General features: G+C 42.4%; 1 protein-coding gene across 4 annotated transcripts; it reads right to left on the reverse strand.

Moving 5' to 3' along the window:
• Window positions 1-2,492: 2,492 nt before the first annotated feature.
• Window positions 2,493-24,160, reverse strand: clcc1 (chloride channel CLIC-like 1). Of its 4 annotated transcripts, none has more exons than XM_056276412.1 (11): window positions 23,828-24,160; window positions 23,565-23,647; window positions 20,323-20,430; window positions 19,826-19,936; window positions 16,930-17,151; window positions 13,878-14,018; window positions 11,756-11,855; window positions 10,804-10,901; window positions 9,506-9,652; window positions 7,853-8,494; window positions 2,493-3,417 (listed from the first exon to the last, which is right to left on the reverse strand). In XM_056276412.1, the coding sequence occupies exons 2-11, from the start codon at window positions 23,610-23,612 to the stop codon at window positions 3,322-3,324; spliced, it is 1,713 nt and encodes a 570-aa protein (XP_056132387.1). In that variant the 5' UTR covers window positions 23,613-23,647; window positions 23,828-24,160; the 3' UTR covers window positions 2,493-3,321. The 4 variants fall into 4 exon arrangements, with proteins under 4 accessions (XP_056132387.1, XP_056132386.1, XP_056132384.1 ...); XM_056276411.1 differs by having other exon boundaries at window positions 23,565-23,667; XM_056276409.1 differs by having other exon boundaries at window positions 23,565-24,160.
• Between the last annotated feature and the right edge of the window lie 1,308 nt (window positions 24,161-25,468).

The raw sequence follows: 25,468 nt of genomic DNA on the forward strand, positions 1-25,468 counted from the left end.
AGTAAAATCGTTTCCACCGGCACCCGGCTGGCCAGCAGTACCGGTGGTGGTCATTGGTAACCCGGGCCTCGACCGATCCAGTATGGAAATAAGATTTATGATCCGCATATTTGATCTGGCAAATACTTTACGCCGGATGGCCTTCCTGACGCAACCCTCCCCGTTTATCTGGGCTAGGGACTGGCACTAAGAATGCACTGGCTTGTGCATGGGGCTCGTCGGTTCGAATCCCCGTGTTACCTACGGCTTGGTCGGGTGTCCCTACAGACACAATCGACTCTGCATAAATGTAATCCACTGACTTGCTGTTTCTACTGCAGCGGTCATACCAGTTTCCTCTTTGCTGGCATGTGCTATCGACAATGGCTATTTTTCACAATGCCTGCAAGATTTACCATAGATAAATGTCAACATGTACAGAATTGTCGACAAACTTTCACCTGCACCTGCCAGCAAATGGGTGGACGTAACTTGATATGTACGACTTTCCACCCATTTGCTGGTAGGTGCAGGTGAAAGTTTGTCAACAATTCTGTGCATATTGTTGACCTCCGTCCATGGTAAATCTTGCAGGCATCGCGAAAAGTATGCCATTGTCAATAGCACACGCCAACAAACAGGAAACTGGTATGAATGCTGCAGTAGAAACTGGTTGTCAGTGGACTACAGTTATGCACAGAGCCGATTGGCTGTGTCTGCGGGGGGCAAGCCTGGATGTGGGTATGTGCCCTGGTCGCTGCACTAGTGCCTCCTCTGGTTGGTCGGGGTGCCTTTTCGGAGGGGGGGGTGAACTGGGGGGGAATAGCGTGATACTCCCACGTGCTACATCCCCCTGGCGAAACTCCTCACTGTCAGGTGAAAAGAAGCAGTTTGAAAACAGAAGACAACACACGCCATTGACAGTGAAATTATTCAGCTGTATTCCAAATCCTCACTAAAATGTTTTAATGTTGGCATGCCTTATCGGTTTCATTTGATCATTAGTCACCCATGATTGAAGACTGAAAAGGGGAATACTGCATTGATGAGCGATATATAGAGGATTAATTATCTCATTTTTTGACAGCTAATGAGAATTTATTGCTTGTGTTACTGCACAAAAGACTTGGTGTGTCCTGGGACGAAAAGTATTTCCACAGGTAGGACACAGGGCGCCTTCCTTTGGAGGTTTTCTGGGCACGTCCAACTGGGAGGAGACCCTGGGGTAGACCCAGAACTTGCAGGAGGGACTACATGTCCAATCCGGCCCAGGAATGCCTTGGGATCCCCCAGGAGGAGCTGAAGGGTGTTGCTGGGGAGAGGGACGTCTGGAGTGCCCTCCTTAGCTTGCTGCCGCCACGACCTGACTTCGGAGAAGCGGCCGATGATGAGATGAGTTGTATGTATATTGGGTCAATTAAATATATTAAATAGTATAAAAGATCAAAGACTATTAAAGGTCTGAAAAGGTTTATTGAGAAAAACCCCAGACATGTCTACATTTCTCAAGAGCCTGACTAGATGTTGGTTTGGAAGAGGTGAAGAATCAGGAGTGTCTCATCTGTTCCACAGGGAACACCTGAGTTAAATTAATGTCATCTTTTTGCGAGTGTTAAAGCATAAAAGAAAAGAAGCCTAGGTTTAGACCAGTGGTATTCAGCCATGTAAAGCCATGTGGATGGTTCTTTGCAGGTTCTTTCCAAACAAACACTAAACCAGCTTATTTCACTCATAAGTCCTCTGCTGTCTGGTTGAAGGTGTGTTAGTCAGAGGACTTGGGTGGTGTTGGTTTGAGAAGAAAAACTGCACGTCACGAGCTTGGAAAAAAAAATCTATGCACCATTTCCCAGCTTTGTCAAGGGAACTTTTTAATCGCTATTGTTTAAATGCCAGGTTTGTTAAACTAGTTTGTCCATCAGAGAACCTCAACTATCCATCCATCCATTATCCGAACCTCTTATCCTGCTCTCAGGGTTGCGGGGATGCTGGAGCCTATCCCAGCAGTCATTGGGCGGCAGGCGGGGAGACACCCTGGACAGGCTGCCAGGCCATCACACAGGGCTGACACACACATACACACACACACACACACACACACACACATTCACACCTAGGGGCAATTTAGTATGGCCGATTCACCTGACCTACATGTCTTTGGACTGTGGGAGGAAACCAGAGCACCTGGAGGAAACCCACACAGACATGGGGAGAACATGCAAACTCCACACAGAGGATGACCCAGGACAACCCCCAAGGTTGGACTACCCTGGGGCTCGAACCCAGAACCTTCTTGCTGTGAGGCGACCACACTAACCACTGCGCCAACGTGCCACCAAACTCGGCTATGTCACAGTGAAATAGTGTGTTACCATCAAACAGAATGACTACATGGTCACAAGTCTTGAGTTTTTAACATTTTTAAAATTACAGCAGAACGATCCTCTCAAGCCGACAGCGCACTTTTAGTACATCAGGAATTCAACAAGAGTAGAAAACTTTTATTTTGTGCCAAAATCAACATTCAGAGCCCCATTAAAAATTTATGAAAAATTCAAAATTTTATTGGACTATATTTACAATTAGTATGGTTAACAATAGTGTAACAGAAATTAAAACCAAGCATTTATCACCAATTCATAATTTTCTAGAGCTGATGAAGCAGGCAGTATCTGAACAAATCCACTACCATGATTCAACCTGACATACGAAAATAATTATTTCACAGTATTAAATGCCTTCTTACAATATACAGAAAGGGAAACATAAAATGTTACTTATTTTTACATTTACATTAAAAAGAGTCCAACGGGCGTCCGGGTAGCATAGCGGTCTATTCCGTTGCCTACCAACATGGAGATCGCTGGTTCGAATCCCCGTGTTACCTCCGGCTTGATCGGGGGTCCCTACAGACATAATTGGCTATGTCTTTGGGTGGGAAGCCAGATGTAGGTATCTGTCCTGGTCGCTGCACTACTGCCTCCTCTGGTCGGTCGGGGCGCCTGTTCGAGGGGGAATAGTGTGATCCTCCCACACGCTACATCCCCCCTGGTGAAACTCCTCATTGTCAGGTGAAAAGAAGCGGCTGGCGACTCCACATGTATCGGAGGAGGCATGTGGTAGTCTGCAGCCCTCCCCAGATCGGCAGAGAGGGTGCAGCAGAGACTGAGACAGCTCAGAAGAGTGGGGCAATTGGCCGGGTACAATTGGAGAGAAAAAGGAGAAAAATCAAAAAAAAAAAAAAAAAAAAAATTCCAACATTATGATTTTTACTTGCCATGATAAAGTAAGGCATGTCCTCAAAGTCAAGCACTTCCTGCTCTGTTGAGGCACAGGAAGACAGTTTTATTGTGGTGCCGTCTCTTGAACTGGAACTCCTATAGTTTCAATATGATCCATTGACTGGCGATGTGTGCTCTCTTTATCGGGCCTTTCAAGAACCTGTCCAAATAAATAAAATGAGAAAAGAGGATCAAAACAAAAATAAAACTGAAATATTTGCATGCATACTTAAATGTCTCGTTGTGGCTGATAACATAATATCTATAAGCCAAGTACATATACTTACACAGATTCCAGACTGTATCTGAAGTATTCAGACAGTGAAACGCAATCACATGTCGTGTATTAAAACGAACCAATAACGGCAATCATACTATGATGTTATTTTAGTTGTAAGCATGTTATTTGCTGAGAACTAGCTTTGTTAGATTTAGTTATGTTACAATAGGGTAAGGTATTATGTTAATTATGTTATAGCCTGCTTCGGAAGAGTAATGTGGGGGTGCCCCGATGGTTCACCTGGTAGAGGGGTGCCACATAAAGCTGAGTCCTTACCGTAGCAACCTGGGTTTTAATCCGGCCCAGGCCCTGTGCTGCATGTCATCCCCTCTCTCCCCCCTGCCTTTCCTGTCTCTCTCTTTACTATCGCTATCAAATAAAGGTGGAAAAGGCCAAAAAAAAATCTTTAAAAAAAGGAGCAATGAGAACTTCAGAGTTATCCTGATGAAGCGGTCATTTTGGAAAACATTCAATTCACCTACTTTGTATGATGAAAACACTATTCTATAATGAAGATATATATGATCAAGAGATGTAAACTGCGGGGCATCTGGGTAGTGTGGCAGCCTATTCTGTTGCCAACCAACACAGGGATCGGCGGTTCGAATCCCCGTGTCACCTCCGGCTTGGTCGGGCGTCCCTACAGACACAATTGGCCATGTCTGCGGGTGGGAAGCTGAATGTGGGTTTGTGTCCTGATCGCTGCACTAGCGCCTCTGGTCAGTCACCTGTTCAGGGGGGAGGAGGAACTGGAGGGAATAGTGTGATCCTACCACGCGCTACGTCCCCCTGGTGAAACTCCTCACTATCAGGTGAAAAGAAGCGGCTGGCGACTCCACATGTATCGGAGGAGGCATGTGGTAGTCTGCAGCCCTCCCCGGATCAGCAGAGGGGGTGAAGCAGCGACCAGGACGGCTCAGAAGAATGGGGTAATTGGCCAAGTACAATTGGGGAGAAAAGGAGAAAAATCCAGAAAAAAAAAAAGCTGTAAACTCCTTTCAGGCTAGGTGCAAAGGGATAACTGTGAAGGTTTTACTATTTCATCACATTTTAAATGACCTATACAGTAAACAATGTTCATTTTCTTTACATTCGGGCCTAACCTCAAGGGGCGCCCAAGTTTGCTCCACGCCACATCAGACGGCCTGCTCGCCCCCTGGTTAAAAACCATTGCCCCTAATGGTTTACTAGTAATCGGAGCTGGGAGAACGGCAAGATTCATGATGGCAAGAGTTAAAAAAAAACAAAATGCTGATGTCATCCAGATACGTGTAAACACACACACACACGCGCATCTATGAAATGCATCATACAAATAAACCTACTGTAAGTGGCTTTCCAATAAGTCACTGGTGCATGCCAGTGAAAGTAATTAACGCGCGCTGGCATCAGCTTTTGCATACACAAACAATGTCCAGACGTTACCGCTGATTTGACTTTTCATTTATTACTTACACACTTCTTTTACAGCGTTTCTTTGTATCTTTCTCACAGTTAGGTAGCCTATAGTAACTTTACACTGCTACTCTATCCTCGACGCGGTCAAAAAACTGTATGCCACCTAGCATCCACCCCTGACCTCATTAACCCACTTGTATAAATGCACTTCCCAAAATAAGAAACTGACACCTACTGACCAAAAGGTGAATTGACTCAAAATAAACACATAAATAAATGGCTATTACACCTACATATACTGCTTTCAAACATGCATCAGGACCGGATAAGTTGAATAGTCATTATCAATCACAGCCTTAACACTAGAATACAAACACCAAAATAAATAAATAAAAGAAAAGTGATCTCAACAATTAAAATGGTTACCAGTTTCTGTAGCATGTGAATCATCATCCAATAACCGCATTTACAATGCTGAAGCATTTCAAACAAACAAAAACAAACAAACAAACATCCCATATTACAGTTTCTGAAAACTACTGTAGGTCTAGTTTGTCATCTGTATGTAATTGTGTGTGGGCTTATTTCCTCCGGTGGCATACATTATTAGAGCTGCACCTCTGGCATAAAACTCAATGCCATCAATACCGTGATATCATCAGCACAAAATTAAATCATATACAACTGCTCAAAACACTGAAACACAAACGGCCGTCTGACAGGATGCGGAAGCGGGGCAGGCTAAGCTAACTGCTAGCCCATGCAGACCAGCAGTTCCCGACAGTCATGCTGACTGACGTTCATTCTCCTGGACAGTGATTTTTTTTTTTTAGTTTAGATATACAGTTGTGCTTGAAAGTTTGTGAACCCTTTAGAATTTTCTATATTTCTGCATAAATATGGCCTAAAACATCATCAGATTTTCACACAAGTCCTAAAAGTAGATAAAGAGAACCCAATTAAACAAATGAGACAAAAGTGTTATACTTGGTCATTTATTTATTGAGGAAAATGATCCAATATTACATATCTGTGAGTGGCAAAAGTATGTGAACTAGGATTGGCAGTTAATTTGCAGGTGAAATTAGCATCAGGTGTTTTCAATCAATGGGATGACAATCAGGTGTAAGTGGGTTCCCTATTTTATTTAAAGAGCAGGGATCTATCAAAGTCTGATCTTCACAACACGTTTGTGGAAGTGTATCATAGCAAGAACAAAGGAGATTTCTGAGGACCTCAGAAAAAGCGTTGTTGATGCTCATCAGGCTGGAAAAGGTTACAAAACCATCTCTAAAGAGTTTGGACTCCACCAATCCACAGTCAGACAGATTGCGTCCAAATGGAGAAAATTCAAGACCATTGTTACCCTCCCCAGGAGTAGTCGACCAGCAAAGATCAGTCCAAGAGCAAGGTGGCCAGGTCCCAAAGGAACCCAGGGTAACTTCTAAGCAACTAAAGGCCTCTCTCACATTGGCTAATGTTAATGTTCATGAGTCCACCATCAGGAGAGCACTGAACAACAATGGTATGCATGGCAGGGTTGCAAGGAGAAAGCCACTGCTCTCCAAAAAGAACATTGCTGCCCATCTGCAGTTTGCTAAAGATCACATGGACAAGCCAGAAGGCTATTGGAAAAATGTTTCGTGGACGGATGAGACCAAAACAGAACTTTTTGGTTTAAATGAGAAGCGTTATGTTTGGAGAAAGGAAATCACTGCATTCCAGCATAAGAACCTTATCCCATCTGTGAAACATGGTGGTGGTAGTACCATGGTTTGGGCCTGTTTTGCTGCATCTGGGCCAGGATGGCTTGCCATCATTGATGGAACAATGAATTCTGAATTATACCAGCGAATTCTCGAACTGAATCTCAAGGGAACGTGGGTCATGCAGCAAAACAACGACCCTAGGCACACAAGTCATTCTACCAAAGAATGGTTAGAGAAGAATAAAGCTCATGTTTTGGAATGGCCAAGTCAAAGTCCTGACCTTAATCTAATCGAAATGTTGTGGAAGGACGTGAAGCGAGCCGTTCATGTGAGGAAACCCACCACCATCCCCGAGTCGAAGCTGTTCTGTATGGAGGAATGGGCTAAAATTCCACCAAGCCAATGTGCAGGACTGATCAACAGTTACCAGAAATGTTTAGTTGCAGTTATTGCTGCACAAGGGGGGGGGGGGGGGGTGTCACACCAGATACTGAAAACAAAGGTTCACGTTCTTTTGCCACTCACAGATACATAATATTGGATCATTTTCCTCAATAAATAAATGACCAAGTATAATAGTTTTGCCTCATTTGTTTAATTGGGTTCTCTTTATCTACTTTTAGGACTTGTGTGAAAATCTGATGATGTCTTAGGTCATATTCATGCAGAAATATAGAAAATTCTAAAGGGTTCACAAACTTTCAAGCACCACTGTATGTGTTAGTTTGGATCTATGTGTTCTTGTAGTTTTTGCATATGTTTTGTCTTTGTGTTGCACTGCTGTGGGCTGGGGAAAACGATGTTTGGTATCATTTCATGTGCGCAAGTGCATGAAATGAAATTAAGTGTTTCTGATTCTGATTCAAAACGCAGATAATGGACGAAAGTTCTCAGAACAAGGCCCTTATCATGGTAATCACAGACAGTGAACAGCTCCAGCACCTTATCACTTGCTGGTGTCACATCAGAAAGACAACTTCAAGTCAATTACTGTTTCACGGCAGCAGATGTGTTTTCAAATTGAGTGATTATGCATCAAGATCACAGAGGATTTGCAATGCAACACAAGGAAGGCCAACACCGGCGTCTAGTACCAAGAAGCGCTAATATAGCTAATCAACTCAAGACAAGTCTGTTTGTGGCATTGAAAATATGGTGTGACATGTTCTCAGGCCAACAAGTTGGTATGCATTTGAAAAAGAACTCACCTGACTGCCTTTTGCTGTTGTAGTTTGTGGGGGCTGTCCCCCTGCTGGTCTCTCAGCCTGTCTATTAGCTAGCAGAGATTTGGGTGTCTCACTGTCTTTGCTTTGGTTAGCTTGAGTAGGGTTTGCATTTCTGGAGCTCTGATCCACTGCTGTGGGTTTAGCTTTGGCAACGGGAGCCTTGGCTTTGGCCTCAGCTACACTGCAGGAGCTAGCACTTTTTAGCTCCTCCAGCACCTCCTCCTGATCATCTGAATCTCCTCCTTCAGCTTCAGAGTCGCTGTTGGAGAGCCTCTCCTGCTGCTCTTCATCAGCATCTTCCTCTCTAAGCACTACATCTGGCTCGTCCTCACTGGATAGCTGGTTGGCACTCCGCAGAGTCTCAACAAACACACACGACTTCTCACTTTTTCTGTCAGGCTTCTGCTGGTGAACCTTGTGGTCTGATCTGCCGTGGATGGCCCTGGGTCTTGTGACAGGTTGAAGCGTGTCCCCTCCAGCTAAGCGGTTGCGACCTGCATCCCTCTGCCGGAGAGGGCGAGGCTGAGGCTGGTCCAGTGCAGGCGGAGGCTGGCGCCTGTGACCACGGAAGGGCGCAGTGATACCATACTGGAAAGCTGCATGGACGCTTCCATACATGAAGATCTGTGGGAGAGATGGGTACATTCACTGTTAACACAGACTGGACACAAATGTCCTTCGAGTGTAAAATTACATAATGGCTTCACGGTTTGACAGCAAGCCTATCTTAGTTCAAAGAGACACTTGATTCTGGCTATAGCCTCCAAGTCAAGATCAATTTTTTCAAGCTGCAGATTCATTGGGTGCATATATTCATGAACAAAAATAAGGTGGAAGTGCATCTGCTGACAAAATAATAAGGTGGTTTCACGTTCAATGTGGATATCCTTTCTTAAGATCGGTACTGTGTTCCTTTTTTTGCCAATGAATTAACTATATTAGATAGTCCTCTACATAGTGAGTAGGGGGTAGTGAATGAGTGAATGTTTTCGGACACAGTGCTGGTTTGCGGTTGCAGATTTTTAAAAATGGCGGTTGAAATAAAATGCTGCGAGTACTCGACTAATCAGAAATCTTCAGCACTGCAAGCCCCACCCCCAAAGTTCCTGTACTACCCCTGAGCAGGGACTTTTTGGGGGGCAAAATAATGTCCCCGGAACTTAATTTAGACCCTGGTCTCTGTAGTGGAAATGTGCTAAGTTCCTCGAAAAGTTCCTACTTCCTGAGGAAAGTTCCTGCGGTGGAAACGCAGTTTTAGTCTTGCTTCTGATCTTACCAACAGCACTACGAAGTGTAAATCACTTCCATTAAGCACATGGCCCTGATCACTCACTTCACTGGCCACAGACTCGGGCTACTCAGGTATAAAAGGGCCACAAGTTCTGTTCCCTCTGCTATACAAGCAGCAACGAAACACCTGTTATATATAACACTCAAATGATGGTATTGACCAGTTCCTATGTTGATGCTTATAATGTCAGTGATATGGGGTTTATCAGATGGAGGTTTCTGTTCTGCAATTTGAGCGCTGTTCTGGTGTTAAAGTGTGCTATGTTTTAAGTTTTGTGCAACATTCACTGGTTGTGGAAGGAATTTCTCACTGAAGACAATGAACAAAACAACTATCTTTCTTACCAGTACGGCAAGGATGATGGTGATAAAAACGGGGATCTGCAGGGTGACTGGTAGATCCTTGAGGAGGGCTCTGATGAACTCACTGATCCCCTGCCCGACATGTTTCAGCGGTTCCGTGATGAAGGTTGTGATAGTGACTGATATAGCCTAATAGGAGAGGAATATTATTTTTTCTGACGTCTGCAGTCTAAGGTCTCTGTATTGTACAAAACATCGTGTGGGTCACTACGACTTTTCAAACGGCCATTTTTGAAAAGCCATAAGAAACTGGACTAAGTAATTTACATGCATCAATAAAATCAAGACAGAGCAAAAATCTAGCAGTCTTAATCCTGATATTATTCCATTTTGACCTCATTTCAATTAAAATAATCAAATCATTTTTTTTATTTAAAGAGGGTGAGTTTAAGAGTTGAGATAATGAGCTGTTGACTTTAGGTTGACAGAGAACAGGCAGTAACAAATGTGTAACTGCAGTGCAATCGAGAATAACGGTAGGGGGATTTCACAAAACCGGATTAACAAATTAGTCAAATCACTTTAAAGGTGTTATGAAACATCTTGTGAAATTTGAATCATTATTAGTGATCATCAATATGCATAACTAAATCATATTGTAAAACCTAATGTTCCAAGTTTTATTTTACCGATTCAAATTAATTATAACCAAACTGTACCATAATCGTTTTCACAGATTCTTGCAGACCCCCCCCCCTTTTCTCCCCAATTGTACTTGGCCAATTACCCCACTCTTCCGAGCCGTCCCGGTCACTGCTCCAACCCCTCTGCCGATCCGGGGAGGGCTGCAGACTACCGCTTGCCTCCTCCGATACATGTGGAGTTGCCAGCCGCTTTTCACCTGACAGTGAGGAATTTCACCAGGGGGACGTAGCGCGTGGAAGGATCCCGCTGTTCCCCCCAGTCCCCCCCCGAACAGGTGCCCTGACCGACTAGAGGAGACGCTAGTGCAGCAACCAGGACACATACCCACATCCAGCTTCCCACCCGCAGACACGGCCAATTGTGTCTGTAGGGACCCCCGACCAAGCTGGAGGTACACCTGGATTCGAACCGGCGAGTCCCGTGTTGCTAGGCAATGGAATATGTTTATGTTTATTCATCGGGATCCCCATTAGCTGTGCCCTAAAGGGTTATATAATGACAGTATTGACTTTGAGTGGTAGAAAAGTGCTATATAAGTTTGATTTATTATTATTGATTAAAAATAGGTACAGTACTAATAAGTTCTGTTTCTGAGACCCTGCCCCATGCATTCGAGTGTATACACACTTATCTACCTTGGTTGGAGGTACCAGCAGGATAGGGTTGACCATCAGGACTTCGTAGTACCGCTTACAGGGGTCATCCTGAAGAGTTAGTGTACTCCTGAACCACTCTGCAGGAAAATAATGAAACGTCATTCCAATACTAAACAAACTTTAACTCTACATCTCTTTAACATCATATAGAGCTCTGATGAGCAATATCAGTTTCTCCATTTAACGACTCGTTGGTTTTCTTGGTGCTGCAGTCTTGCAACCTTAAGAAAAACTGTCATGGTATTTGGTGTGTCAAAGTGTTGAGCCTATGATGTAGACATCATCAGGCTGACAAAGGTTTGTGATTGACTGTTTAAAATGGAGGGTATCGTTTCACTGACAGATCAATCTACAGGGAAACATAAGGTCAAACGTTGTTTGTTCCCACTGAGCTAAGCTAATTTTCCATGTCACCAACTGTGGAGACCCTAAAATACATTTCAGCGTAATGTCATCTCATCTTAAAAGACACTTTTTAGACAGTCCGCGGTGGTGTAGCGGTCTAAGCATCGGCTTTGTGTCGATGCAGTTGCCCACTGGGGACTGGGGTTCGCACCCCGGTCTCGTCAGATCCGACTATGGCCGGACTCGATGAAGCAGCAATCATTGGCAATGCTGTCTTCGGGAGGGGGGGCGGAGTCTGCTTGTGTTCGTCACGTGAATGCGTCTCTGTGTGTGTCGGAAAAAACAGTGGTTCGGCCTGGAGTCGCCTTGTCACGAAAGTGGGGAGGCGCTCTCCTTCGAGACTGCTGGCCGGAGACATGCAGTTGGCGAACGCATGCAGTACGAGCGTGGGTGTTTGAATTAAAATAGGGATCGATTGGCCACTAAATTGGGAGAAAAAAGGGAAAAATCAGAAGAAAAAAAAAAAAGACACTTTTTAAAATCAACATAATGTGTAATTTCTGGCATATACCTATAACCATCTTACCCTTCAAGCTATCGCTCCAGTCAATTTTCTTTACTCCAGTGCATTTGGCGTTGACACTGTCCATCTTCACCAGGTTGTTTTGGTGCTCAGCAAAGGCAATCTGACAGGCAGTCATTATCAATCAAACTTTATTTACAAAGACATTTTCAACACAAGAAAGCAATGCACCTCATGTCAGAGATAGCTTACCTACTGCAGCTACCTAAACAAAGGACAAGAGTGTGTAAAGCTTCTGAGGGCTAGCTCACAAAGCTAGTTGCATCGGTGTGCAATAAAGGGGACTACCCCAAAATGATGACTGATAGTACAGTGGAGGTTTTGAACACTGAGTTATTAGTAACTAGCAGAGGTACCCGGCATTGCCCGGGGAAAATGTTGTCACCAAAACAACCAACACAATCTGCCACTGCAAATCGCCACAAAATAAACTCAATTTCGCAAATAAATCAAATTTTTTTACCTGGTTTTTGAAATATTTTTCGAACTGTGCAATCCTTGGAAAGTGCTGATTCTAAAGATACCTTTCTTTTTGTTTTAAGATGAGTATTTCTGGAGTTTTAAGCGAACATACATACACTCTTGCTTTATATAAATAGATTTAGGATATGATACATGTGATAAACAAATGTCGAATAAACGAATGTTATTAACAAAAATGATCAAATGTCATAATTTTCAATCCATTCATCAAGCTTCTTTGCCAATGTGTGTATTAATCGCCGCAAATCAGCCGCCGCCGCCAATCCGGTGTTGCCTGGGGAAAATGTTCTCACCAAGACAACCAACACGATCTGATCTTTACAATACAATTGATGATGAAATATAAGATAATTTATGATATGATACATGTGATAAACGAATGTCGAATAAACAAATGTTATTAACGAAAATTATCAAATGTCATAATTTTCAATCCATTCATCAAGCTTCTTTGCCAATGTGTGTATAGGAGGGTATACGTGCAACGTCATCACAGAGATGCGTGCGCAACTAGGGGGCAGAAAGCAGCTACAGCTACAGATTTTAACCAAGATAGAGCTCAGATACAGCAGAGATGACACGCAGTTGTTGTGCAATAAACTGCACAAACCACCGAAAGGATGGGTGAAAAATGTTGAACATTCCAAAGGGGTCACATGCAACGTTGAACATTTTCATTGTTGAACCACTTCGGTAGCTCTCAAAAGATTATGAGATGCATAATCTTTTGAGAGCTACCAAAGCAGTAATGTTTGTAAACAGGAAACCCGTCTATTAATCGCTCAGTGCTCAAGCGCTTCCGGGTAAAGCACGTTGCGTGCCTTCAGGCTAGCATTGACAATGTTAGGTGTAGTGCCTCCCTTGACCACTGGAAGGATTTGCCGGAAGTTTCCACAAAGCATTGTTGGAATGCGTCTTTCGCAAATAAACCAAATTTTTTACTTGGTTTTTGAAATATTTTTCAAACTGTGCAATCCTTGGAAAGTGCTGATTGTAAAGATGCCTTACCTGGCATTGGCCGGGGAAAATGTTCTCACCAAAAAAACCAACACGATCGGATCTTTACGATATAAGCAATGATGAAATATAGGATAATTTATGATATGATACATGTGATAAACAAATGTCAAATAAACTAATCTTATTAATGAAAATGATCAAATGTCATCATTTTCAATCCAATCATCAAGCTTCTTTGCCAATGTGTGTATTAATCGCCTTAAATCCCAAATCGCCACAAAAGAAACTAAATTTCGCAAATAAATCAATTTTTTACTTGGGTTTTGAAATATTTTTTTAACTGTGCAATCTCTGGAAAGTGCCGATTCTGAAGATACCTTTCTTTTTGTTCTACAGTGAGTATTTCTGGAGTTTTAAGCAAACATACAAACATACATTCTTGCTTTCTATATATAGATTCAAGTCTTCCTCCATGTTTAACTTGTTTCTGATGCCAAAATAAACCTTACACAGCCAGTCACTGTATTGACAAGAAGATTTACACCATCTGTGTTCAACAACCAAGATGTGAATGTCCACAACACTTTTTTGTGGAGCAGTCATCACTACAAGCCCTTTAACCAAGCACATTTCTAAAAGATGCCAAAGGAGACAAGAAACAACAGGAGCGATTTATCTTTACCTTGTACAGGTAGAACCAGTTCCAGATGATGCTCATGAAGAAGCAGATAGCGAACAGTCTCTTGAACTGGATGAACCAGGAAACCACCGACCACAGCTGAGTACAGATGATGGTCACGATAATCATAACACATAAGCACACCTAGGTAGAGAGAATAAAACAGAATATACACTACCGTTCAAAAGTTTGGGATCACCCAAACAATTTTGTGTTTTCCATGAAAAGTCACACTTATTCACCACCATATGTTGTGAAATGAATAGAAAATAGAGTCAAGACATTGACAAGGTTAGAAATAATGATTTGTATTTGAAATAAGATTTTTTTTACATCAAACTTTGCTTTCGTCAAAGAATCCTCCATTTGCAGCAATTACAGCATTGCAGACCTTTGGCATTCTAGCTGTTAATTTGTTGAGGTAATCTGGAGAAATTGCACCCCACGCTTCCAGAAGCAGCTCCCACAAGTTGGATTGGTTGGATGGGCACTTCTTTGAGCAGATTGAGTTTCTGGAGCATCACATTTGTGGGGTCAATTAAACGCTCAAAATGGCCAGAAAAAGAGAACTTTCATCTGAAACTCGACAGTCTATTCTTGTTCTTAGAAATGAAGGCTATTCCATGCGAGAAATTGCTAAGAAATTGAAGATTTCCTACACCGGTGTGTACTACTCCCTTCAGAGGACAGCACAAACAGGCTCTAACCAGAGTAGAAAAAGAAGTGGGAGGCCGCGTTGCACAACTGAGCAAGAAGATAAGTACATTAGAGTCTCTAGTTTGAGAAACAGACGCCTCACAGGTCCCCAACTGGCATCTTCATTAAATAGTACCTGTTAGAGCCTGTTTGTGCTGTCCTCTGAAGGGAGTAGTACACACCGGTGTAGGAAATCTTCAATTTCTTAGCAATTTCTCGCATGGAATAGCCTTCATTTCTAAGAACAAGAATAGACTGTCGAGTTTCAGATGAAAGTTCTCTTTTTCTGGCCATTTTGAGCGTTTAATTGACCCCACAAATGTGATGCTCCAGAAACTCAATCTGCTCAAAGAAGTGCCCATCCAACCAATCCAACTTGTGGGAGCTGCTTCTGGAAGTGTGGGGTGCAATTTCTCCAGATTACCTCAACAAATTAACAGCTAGAATGCCAAAGGTCTGCAATGCTGTAATTGCTGCAAATGGAGGATTCTTTGACGAAAGCAAAGTTTGATGTAAAAAAAATCTTATTTCAAATACAAATCATTATTTCTAACCTTGTCAATGTCTTGACTCTATTTTCTATTAATTTCACAACATATGGTGGTGAATAAGTGTGACTTTTCATGGAAAACACGAAATTGTTTGGGTGATCCCAAAACTTTTGAACGGTAGTGTAACTCTACTCTCGGGCTGAAGAATCTCGCTCACAGTTTGACACATAATGGAAAAACAAAAAGGAGTGGACATCTTGGTCGGGCGTCCTACAAACACAATTCGCCATGTCTGCGGGTGGGAAGCCGGATGTGGGTATGCATCCTTGTCACTGTATTAGCGCCTCCTCTGGTCAGTCGGGGCGCCTGCTCGGGGGGGAGGGGGAACTGAGGGGAATAGTGTGATCCTCCCACACACTACGTCCCCCTGGTGAAACTCCTCACTGTCAGGTGAAAAGAAGCGGCTGGCGACTCCACATGTATCGAAGGAGGCATGTAGTAGTCTGCAGCCCTCCCCAGATCAGCAGAGGAAGTGGAGTAGCGACTGGGACAGCTCGGAGGAGTGGGGTAATTGGCCGGTTACAGTTGGGGAGAAAAAGGGGGGGGAGCCAGTGGACATAACACAAAAGCAGCATATTTAAGCAAGGCCATCTGAGCCAAGTGAATCTAGCTTAAGTGCAGCATGCATGTGCAAATACAGATATAAATGTAATCAGAGCTGTAGTCTATTTAAAGTTATATTTCTCAGTACCCCCATCATTTCCGCTTAGGCGAGCCCTCTGCTGATGATACTGACATTCAGAGAAAGAGAGCAAAGGTAGATAACCAGTCTGAACCAAATGACCTCTGCAATATATGAGCGCAGCCACGTTAACAGTTTGTCCTTTTGACCAGCTGGAAGCACAGACACCAGTGATACACAGAGTCAAACAAGTAGCCGGCATTTTTGATAAGTAGTCTAAAGAGCAGAACAACAAGTGCATTAGAATAGTAGTGGACATTTGTGCTTTGAAAAAAAAAAACTCTTTCTTTTCAAATTTAACTAGCACCAACATCTCTATGTGTAAACCTGCAAGGATACCGATTGAATCTAATAACACTGATAGCAGGAATGGTATTAACATTACATAAAGAAACTAAAGTTAACTAAAACATACTTTTGTCCAGCAACTTCTAACAGAATTGAATTGTGGGATATTCTTAATATGGGATGGGACCCTTTAGAGGAAAGGAAAGGCAAAGTAATGAATGTCCCCTTAACACACGCTGGAATGGAAATGCACTTTGATTGGCAGCATGTTTTATCGTGGCGCATTTTAAGCCTGCCCCCCCCCCCCCCGACTTGAAGGCAGTGGATTAATTTGTATGGTGCATAGCTCCAGTGTTCAAAAGGCTGATGGCATTCAGAATTGACATCTTTGGGGGAGAGGAGTTTCAAGCACAAAAGTTGGTCCTCCCAACTTTTGTTTGTCGTGATTGTGAATCCCTTTTCTAAACCCTCCTTTAGAAAGTACTATACAAATAACATTATTTGCTGTTGTATACGTCAACTTTTTAATCATTAGCCATAGAAAGCATACATTTCCCGTTTTGTTACACATTCTCTCCCCATCGTTTAGAGAACTTGAAAAGACACATACATCTAGAAAAACTTGCATTCACACGCACGCACGCGCACACACACACACACACACACACACACTTTGTTTGAACACCTTTACTTCAAGCCAAACCTTAAGCCAACAACCATTAGAAAACGGCGCCAAACACTAACCACAAATGCCGACTGTGTAGAAATAGTGTTGAAAACCAGTCTGAGACCAGCATCCACGGGCAACTTCACCTTAGACCACTCAACACAAGCTTACCTTCAACACCGTGTCTAAGTCCACACCGAAGTTATCCTCAAAACGCCACCTCCAGGCCTCATAGTTGTGTGGTCTGAGGTCCACCAGAACCTGGCTGACAGCATCATCCAATGCCCCGTTGCTGCAGCTCTGCTCGCCGGACAGAAGCTTCTTGATTTCCACGGCTGCTTGTTTAGACAGGCTCACTTTAGCATCACACACGATTTCATTAACATCACTGGGCTGACGAGAGAATGGAGCGTCAAGATAGACAAGTGAGAAATCTCTTCTACAACAGATCAACAGTGTAGTTTCACCTTCGTTTCTGCTCCAGATACTTTAGTGTGTATCTGTATATCGTTGTGGAGCATGTCACAGCTAAAAAAAATACTAATTTCCATTGTGTTTATGTGGAGATGGCAAGACAGGTTTCCTATAATGCTTTCATATAGATCAGCGGTCGGGAACCTATGGCTCGCGAGCCATATATGGCTCTTCCGGTGACGGCATATGGCTCCCAGACAATTTTGAGTTGAAAATTATTTTTTTTTCAAAAAAATCAGTTTGGAACTGATTTTAAAATACTTGTGATATTTCTTAATAATACTGTGTCATTTTAAAGTAAACAGAAATTAGTTTTGAAGATAAATTTCACGGGTCACGGGTCACCCGTGGGTCGGGTCGGGAACCAATGGCTCGCGAGCATGTCCGGGTCATTGTAAAGGTGAAGAAATCAATTTTATCAGATAGCCAACTAGTTTATCCGCTTCAACCCTTGTAACGGAAAAGATGGCAAAAAGAAAAAAAGACGATGATTACCGTGCATTCCAGGCTGCGTGGACAGAGAAATTTGCATTTGTGGAGAGAGCAGGATCTGCGGTATGTCTAATATGCAATGATAAAATTGCATCGATGAAACGGTCAAATATAAAGCGGCACTTCGATACGCACCATGCTTCATTTGCATCGAAATCTCCAGCGGGGGACAGCAGGAAAAGGGCATGCGAGGAGCTACAGCGGAGAGTGCAGACGAGTCAGCAGCAACTACGTGTGTGGACCAAGCAAGGTGACGGGAATTCCGCTAGCTTTGCGGGGGCTTTGGCAATAGTAAGGAATGGAAAGTCATTCACAGATGGCGAGTATGCCAAAACATTCATGCTTGATGTGGCCAATGAACTGTTTGATGACTTCCCAAATAAAGACGAGATAATCAAACGAATAAAAGACATGCCCCTGTCAGCAAGAACTGTGCACGATCGTAGCATCATGATGGCAAATCAAGTCGAGGAAACACAAATTAAGGACATAAACGCTGGGACATACTTTTCTCTCGCGTTAGATGAGTCAACAGACGTTAGCCATCTATCTCAGTGCAGTATCATTGCCAGGTATGCTGCAGGTGACACACTGCGTGAGGAAAGCTTGGCTGTTTTGCCAATGAAAGGGACAACAAGAGGAGAGGATTTATTCATGTCTTTCATGGAGTTTGCTAAAGAAAAAAAACTACCGATGGATAAACTTATTTCTGTCTGTACTGATGGTGCACCCTGTATGTTGGGGAAGAACAAAGGATTTGTAGCACTTCTCCGTGAACATGAAAAGAGAGCCATCCTAAGTTTTCATTGCATCCTGCACCAGGAGGCGCTTTGCGCTCAGACGTGTGGCCAGGAGCTTGGCGAGGTGATGTCTCTGGTCATTCGAGTGGTCAACTTTATTGTTGCCCGAGCTTTAAATGATCGCCAGTTTAAAGCTCTGTTAGAAGAAGTTGGGAATCATTATCCCGGTCTGCTTTTACACAGCAACGTGCGTTGGTTGTCAAGGGGGAAGGTGCTCAGCCGTTTTGCAGCTTGCCTGAGTGAAATCCGGACTTTTCTTGAAATGAAAGGCGTCAAGCATCCTGAGCTAGACAACACTGACTGGCTCCTGCAGTTTCACTATCTCGTGGACATAACTGGCCATCTGAACCAGCTCAATGTGAAAATGCAAGGTATTGGAAATACAATCTCATCCCTTCAACAAGCAGTGTTTGCATTTGAAAGCAAGCTGGAAGTCTTTCTCAGGGACATTGAAACAGGTCGTCTTCTGCACTTTGAAAGACTGCAACAATTTAGAGATGCATGCTTAGCAAGTGACTCCACTCAACATCTGGATCTCCAGCAGCTAGCTGGCTTTACGTTCAATCTCCTGCAGTCATTCAAAGCTCGTTTTGGAGAATTTCGTGCGCGCACTGGTCTTTTCAAGTTCATCACTCATCCACATGAGTGTGCAGTGGACAAAATCGACCTGACATGCATCCCCGGGGTCTCTATCGGAGACTTTGAGCTGGAAGTTGCTGACCTGAAGGCATCAGACATGTGGATGAGTAAGTTCAAGTCACTTAATGGAGAGTTGGAAAGTCTTGCGCGACAGCGAGCAGAGCTGGCGAGGGAACACAAGTGGACAGAAATTAAAAATCTTCAACCTGAAGACCAACTGATTCTTAAAACTTGGAACGAGCTTCCTGTGACATACCACACAATGCAGCGTGTGAGTATTGCCGTATTGACCATGTTTGGCTCTACATATGCATGTGAACAGTCTTTCTCGCATATGAGGAACATTAAGACCAACCTACGCTCACGTTTAACTGATGGAAGCCTCAACGCCTGCATGAAGCTCAACCTCACCACGTATGAACCAGACTACAAGGCCATCAGCAAAACCATGCAGCACCAGAAGTCGCATTAAAAGTAAGACATATTTAATTTATTATACGTTAAAAATACTATATGGCTCTCAATGAAATATATTTAGAAATATTTGGCTTTTATGGCTCTCCCAGTCAAAAAGGTTCCCGACCCCTGATATAGATGAACAAAATGTGTACATCAAATTCTGCAGAATGATCGAATCATAATAATAAGGAAATTGAACCTACCAGACCAACTTTTTCTATGTCCTTCAGCAGCCTGGTGAAGAATCGCTTGAAGACTGGAACACATGCAGACTGCTGTAAACTTAATGAAATCTGCTTCCTCTGCTCTTCATTCTGAACAGGAATAAAGATTAAGAGCTTTTAAATGTTGCTGGTCATATGGCAGAACTTCACCATTACAAACATCCTGATTTAACTGTAAAGTGATTATTGTCCATAAAGACCATACTATGGCTCTGGTACAGTGGCTGGCACTGTACACCATGGTCATTAGTTTGTTACACACCACAATATAGAAATCCAAAGAAGGTTGAATCAGTTCATTGTTTATCGTTTATTGACAGATACGTTTCATCACTCATCTAAGTGACCTCTTCAGTCTAAACTGACTGCAGGTATCCCCACCCCTTATAAACAATACAGTTGCTGATAATATAAGTATATATAATATAGAGAGGAGCTCAGGGTCAAAGCATTTGTAAAATACCAGAATCACGCACCTCACTTTGTAATTTTGCCACATTTTTGTTACACACTAATAGGTCTGCTTGATCAGGGCCTTGATTATGTTCTCTTCTTTTCGTTGGCACGCTGGGATAGTTCACCGTCTGCGGAACAAGTATTCACTGTCAAATTTCATCTGAAACAGTGGTTCTCAATCGGGCCCTCAGGTATCACCAGCAGAATACTGCTGGTTTTCTGTTCTACATTCATGTGTTGTTCCCGTTATTCCAGCCTTCAATCAGGGAGGTTTTAGGCTGGAACTGTGATTAACCAATTGAAAAGCAATTAGCTCTGGCATAACACAAAACCTGGAGTACTTGGTGGTACCTGAGGCTCTGATTGAAAACCATTGATTGGAACAGTAACATGGTCAGTTTGGTTTAGACCAGTGATGCTCAACTGTGTGCCCGCGGCAGGTTTTCATTCCACCCCAAAACTACACCAACTGATTTAACTCATTAAAGCACCTCTCACACACACCACCAAACCCTCTCACACACACACATGCGCATAGTGCTTTTTTGTGTGAAAATGTATGTATGGCCTACGCTGCCTGATGAAAGGCCATGTATTATGAATTATGGCCTACACGGCCTAAAGAGAGGGTGTGTGGGCCATAGTTCTCAGCCACACTCTCTCACACACTATTTAGCCCTGTGATGGTCTGGCGGCCTGTCCAGGGTGTCTCCCCGTCTGCCGCCCAATGACTGCTGGGATAGGCTCCAGTATCCTTGCGACCCTGACAGCAGGATAAGCGGTTTGGATAATGGATGGAAGCACCTCCAACCAGACAGGTGAGAACTAATAAGTGAAATCAGCCGGCATAGCGTTGAACCGGAAAGAAAACCTACATACACATAGCTCTCCATGAGAACATAATGGAGTACCACAGTTTTAGAATTTTTTTTTAACTTAGTTTTTATTTCAATTTTAACAACTTATACAACCAAATTCACAATTTTGCCCACTGTTTTTCCCATTTTTTCAGCTGTACCTATGTATATGGTTTACAGATAATTTAACAAAAGGGAGTTAAAAAAATAAAAAAGGAAAACAAAAAAAAACCCTTTTCCTTCAGCTTGAGGTGTTAGTTGTAATGGCGGTATAAATTAAAGACATGGATAATTTTTAAAAAAAAAGGAAAGAGGGGTCGGGGTCGGGGAGGAGAGTTGTGTATGAATGTGTGTAGTGGTATGGGTGCATGTATATGCATAAACAGATAAGGTGAGTTGAGAAGATAGAGATGCATGTAGGATACAGAGTGTATACAAGGGTTTAGAACACTTCACTGTCTCAATATAATCATGGCCAGGCTCCACCTTTTAATAAATACATCTTTCTGAAGTCTCAAAGAATATGTTATTTGTTCCATCTGATATATTTCCCATACTTTCTCAGTCCATAAATTGTATGTTGGGGGGGTCAGGTTTTAACCACTTAATTGTGATGCATTTAATTGCTGCTGTAATACTTGTAAAAGTTTTTTTTTAGCTCTTCCATCGATTCCCTCTGGCATTAATCCCAGTAATGCCATCTTTGGATCTTTTGTGAAATTTTGGTGGAATACTCAAACGCCTCTTCCCAAAATGTTCTTAATTTAGGACATGTCCAAAATATGTGGGTATGGTTGCCAGTTTGTGTTCCACAGTTTCTGCAGCATTTATTTGAGTGTGTTGAGCCCATTTTAGCCACTATTTCTGGTGTCTGAAAGAGTCTCATTATTACCTTCCATTTGAATTCCCTCCATGTATTTGAATTGGTTACTAGATTTGCTTCAGTGCATATTTCTCCCCACATGTCCCGTGGTATATCTGTATTCATTTCAGTTTCCCATCTTCCTTTTATCTGCAGCATATTATTCATATTCAAGCCTAAAAATATTTGGTAAACATGACATATGACTTTCTTATCCCCAATCCCTGTTTGTAACTTTATCTATCAAGAACTCTTCAATTGGAGTGGGCACCAATACTCTATCCCACTCTTTATGTTTTGTTAAAAAGTCCTTGAATTGTAAATATCTGAAAAAAATGTGTTAGGAAGCATAAATTCCTCTCTCATCTGTTCAAATGATTTAAGAATGCCATGCTTATTAAGTTGGTGTAGATTAGTGAGTCCATGTTCTGACCATTTTCTAAAACCTGCATCTATATGGGAGAGTACAAAATCCTTTATGAGGGTGATTCTTCAATTTGGGGCACTTTTGGCTTTTGAAATTTGGACGGAATAAAAAATACATTTCTTTAAAATCTGTTGTTTTTTTCCAAAAGCTCTATTAAGTGGTCTGGAACAAATATCTTAGCATAGCTTTGATCGTCCTACAAAATAAGTTTGATATTATGATGCGATGCTTTTTTCAAAGTTGTAACAGCAAAATGTGATGATAATGACAATTTTCACTTTTTTGGAGAAAAAGTTGGCGAAGTCTTAGACTTGCTAACCTGTTAGCTAGCATACAATGTACAATGAATATAAGTGAATAAAGTGACATTTCTTATTTCTGAACTAAAATACTCAATTACTAACTTGTTTGGTAATGATGCCTAATAAACATACTCTCAGATCAGGACATATAAATCTTCAAATTGCTTATATTTGTGGACATGAAAAAGTCATGGTTCTGCCATGACTAGTCAGGCGCCTCTGGCACTTCTCATTTCCATGGCAACCACATTGTTGTTGTTTGAAAGAACGTTACCGCTCTAAAATGTTGGGTGTGATGGTAATGACAGATGTATGAGGGACAGCGATATTTAACTATAAAAATGTGCAAACTGAACCTATATAAACCATATGAATTTGAAATATGTCTTTTTAAATCATTATGAGAAAATGCAAAGTGAAGCTTTAATGAATTTAACTATATTTATTAGTTTATTATAGAGGGGAAGTTAAAAAGTCTGGGTTGGGGATAGGCCCAAAACAGTGACATTCTGGCACATTTGAATTTTCAACATACTGAAAAAGTATTAAAATGTCATCACTGAGACGCAAATCTTTTTTTTTTCAGAGCTAACACAACCTAACTTTTTTTTTTTTTTGAAAATCTATCCTGGGGACAGAAAAACTCCCTGAATTGAAGAATCACCCATAAATCCAATACTAGTTAGTGCAGAAATTATTTAAGGCAATCCAAATGAACATTTTATTTTCCTCCAGTTTTAGAATTTTACCACATACAGGCTCCAGGCAACAACCTGGGGACACATGTCATTGCACAGTAAACTGCACACCTCACCTCCACAGGTTTCTTCATGGTTTTGGCGCTGGCATCATAGTTGAGCATATCATAAGGGTCGATCCAGTCGTCTTCCGCCTGTCCTGTTACAGAGAGGGACAAGCTGCACACCAGGACAATGAGGAGCATCCTGACAAGAATGAGAGGCCGTTTTCCAAGCTAACTACAGCTAGCAAACAGTGCGGTAATAACAACAAACCGGTCAATGGTCTATGCGAAAAAGTTCAACAAGTCCAGCGCTTTGATTATGAAATACGAGCTACCTGCCACTGCCCGATCCGTCCCTGGAGGCGTTGTTCAACGCATGTTTCAAGCATTCGCGAAAATAAAAGGCGTCAACTTTCTGTCGCCGCTATCGTTTGACAACAGCGTTGTTGGAAAAGGGTCTTCTCCGCCCGCAACAAACCCGGTTGCCAGAACGGATCGGGCAAATGACAACCACCTTTAGCCCGCTTTCCGTCCAGATAGGTGTTGCTAACGTTAACTGCAAACAGCTAGCTAAACTGATGTTAGGAAATGGTCCCACCAAGTTAAATGACCTTCAACCTTGGAGCGTTAAGAAGACGCACACATTAGCTTTCTTCTTCGTTGTGTTCTTCCGCATCTTCTTCTTCTTCTACTACTTCTGCTTCTTCTTCCTCTGGTTTATTGGCGGTTGGTAAACAACGATTCAGTGCATTACCGCCACCAACTGGAATGGAGCGAGGACCAGAGCGTCTATTTACTAAAACAAAGCACGAAAAAACCCTCATATCTTCTCAATCAAACTAGTTATTTCACGGGTTTCTGAGAGGGGTCCGGAACCCTCTCTCAGCAGCTGCTGCACACCTTCTCCAGAAACTCCCAACACCTAGAAATCTCCATGCTGCATCCACTATTATGTCAGCTCTCTCAGATTTTCTTTCTACGCCAGCAGTATAGTTAATTACCGTTGCCAAAAAGGCCAAAAACGTCATCTGGTCCTTACAAAAGCAAAACTCAGCATGTTTCCCGACTGACTTGTCCTCCTTAGATTCTCGTCTCACGTCATTCTCACCGTTTCTCTCCATTCTTTTAACAGCTTCAGCATACCACAGTCCCTTTTCTGCTCTCATCTTCTTTACTTTATTGCCCTTAATTATTTTTGGGCACTGTGCTTGACCCCCTATCATTATTTCCCTTGCAGCGCAGGCACTTTGCTTGCGCTTTCTCCACTTTAGAATCTTCCACATTGCAGTTGTCCTTCCCACATCCCTTACATCTTCTGACTCCATTACATACCTGCAGCAACATGTCCATACGTATTCTTGACAACAAAAACATCTGAAAGGAGCTCATTTCATTACCGCCACCTACTGAAATATGAGAACTCCACAGTATCAATCCCATTCACGACATTGTCCATTCTATAACCCAGACCTAGTGTGAGTTGATGCAAATCCTCCCCACAGTGTAACGTAACATCTAAATCTTCTCCAGATATGTCAAAAACATTCAAATATCTCCTGGCATTATCCAGCACCATCTTGATTCTTTCCAACTTCCCTTTTAATTCAGCAGCGCAGTGTATGACCATTGCAATGAATGTCAAAAAATATTTTCTTGTCCATGCAGATATTCCAAGTCCTCCAAGTCCAACCCATACGACCACATACTAGGTCGTATACCCTTTAATTAGACCCACAGGAGCGTTTCCTAAATTAGCGCCCCTACCGGCGGCAGGAGATATGCCACAGATACTTTTCGCCTCTGTGCATTGTGGGTTTTTATCTACTTGTTTTTTTTAATCTTTTTATTGATTTTTGAACCAGTGTTGCATACAAAACATTGTCAGCTACACAAAATGTCCAATTGAACTGGTTTCATACATATATAAACAGAATCTATTTGAGGTTGAAATTGTTGAGTCATACAAGTACTTGGGC

This window comes from Lampris incognitus, chromosome 3 (genome assembly GCF_029633865.1).
Source record: "Lampris incognitus isolate fLamInc1 chromosome 3, fLamInc1.hap2, whole genome shotgun sequence".
In the NCBI taxonomy this organism is placed as follows: domain Eukaryota; kingdom Metazoa; phylum Chordata; class Actinopteri; order Lampriformes; family Lampridae; genus Lampris; species Lampris incognitus.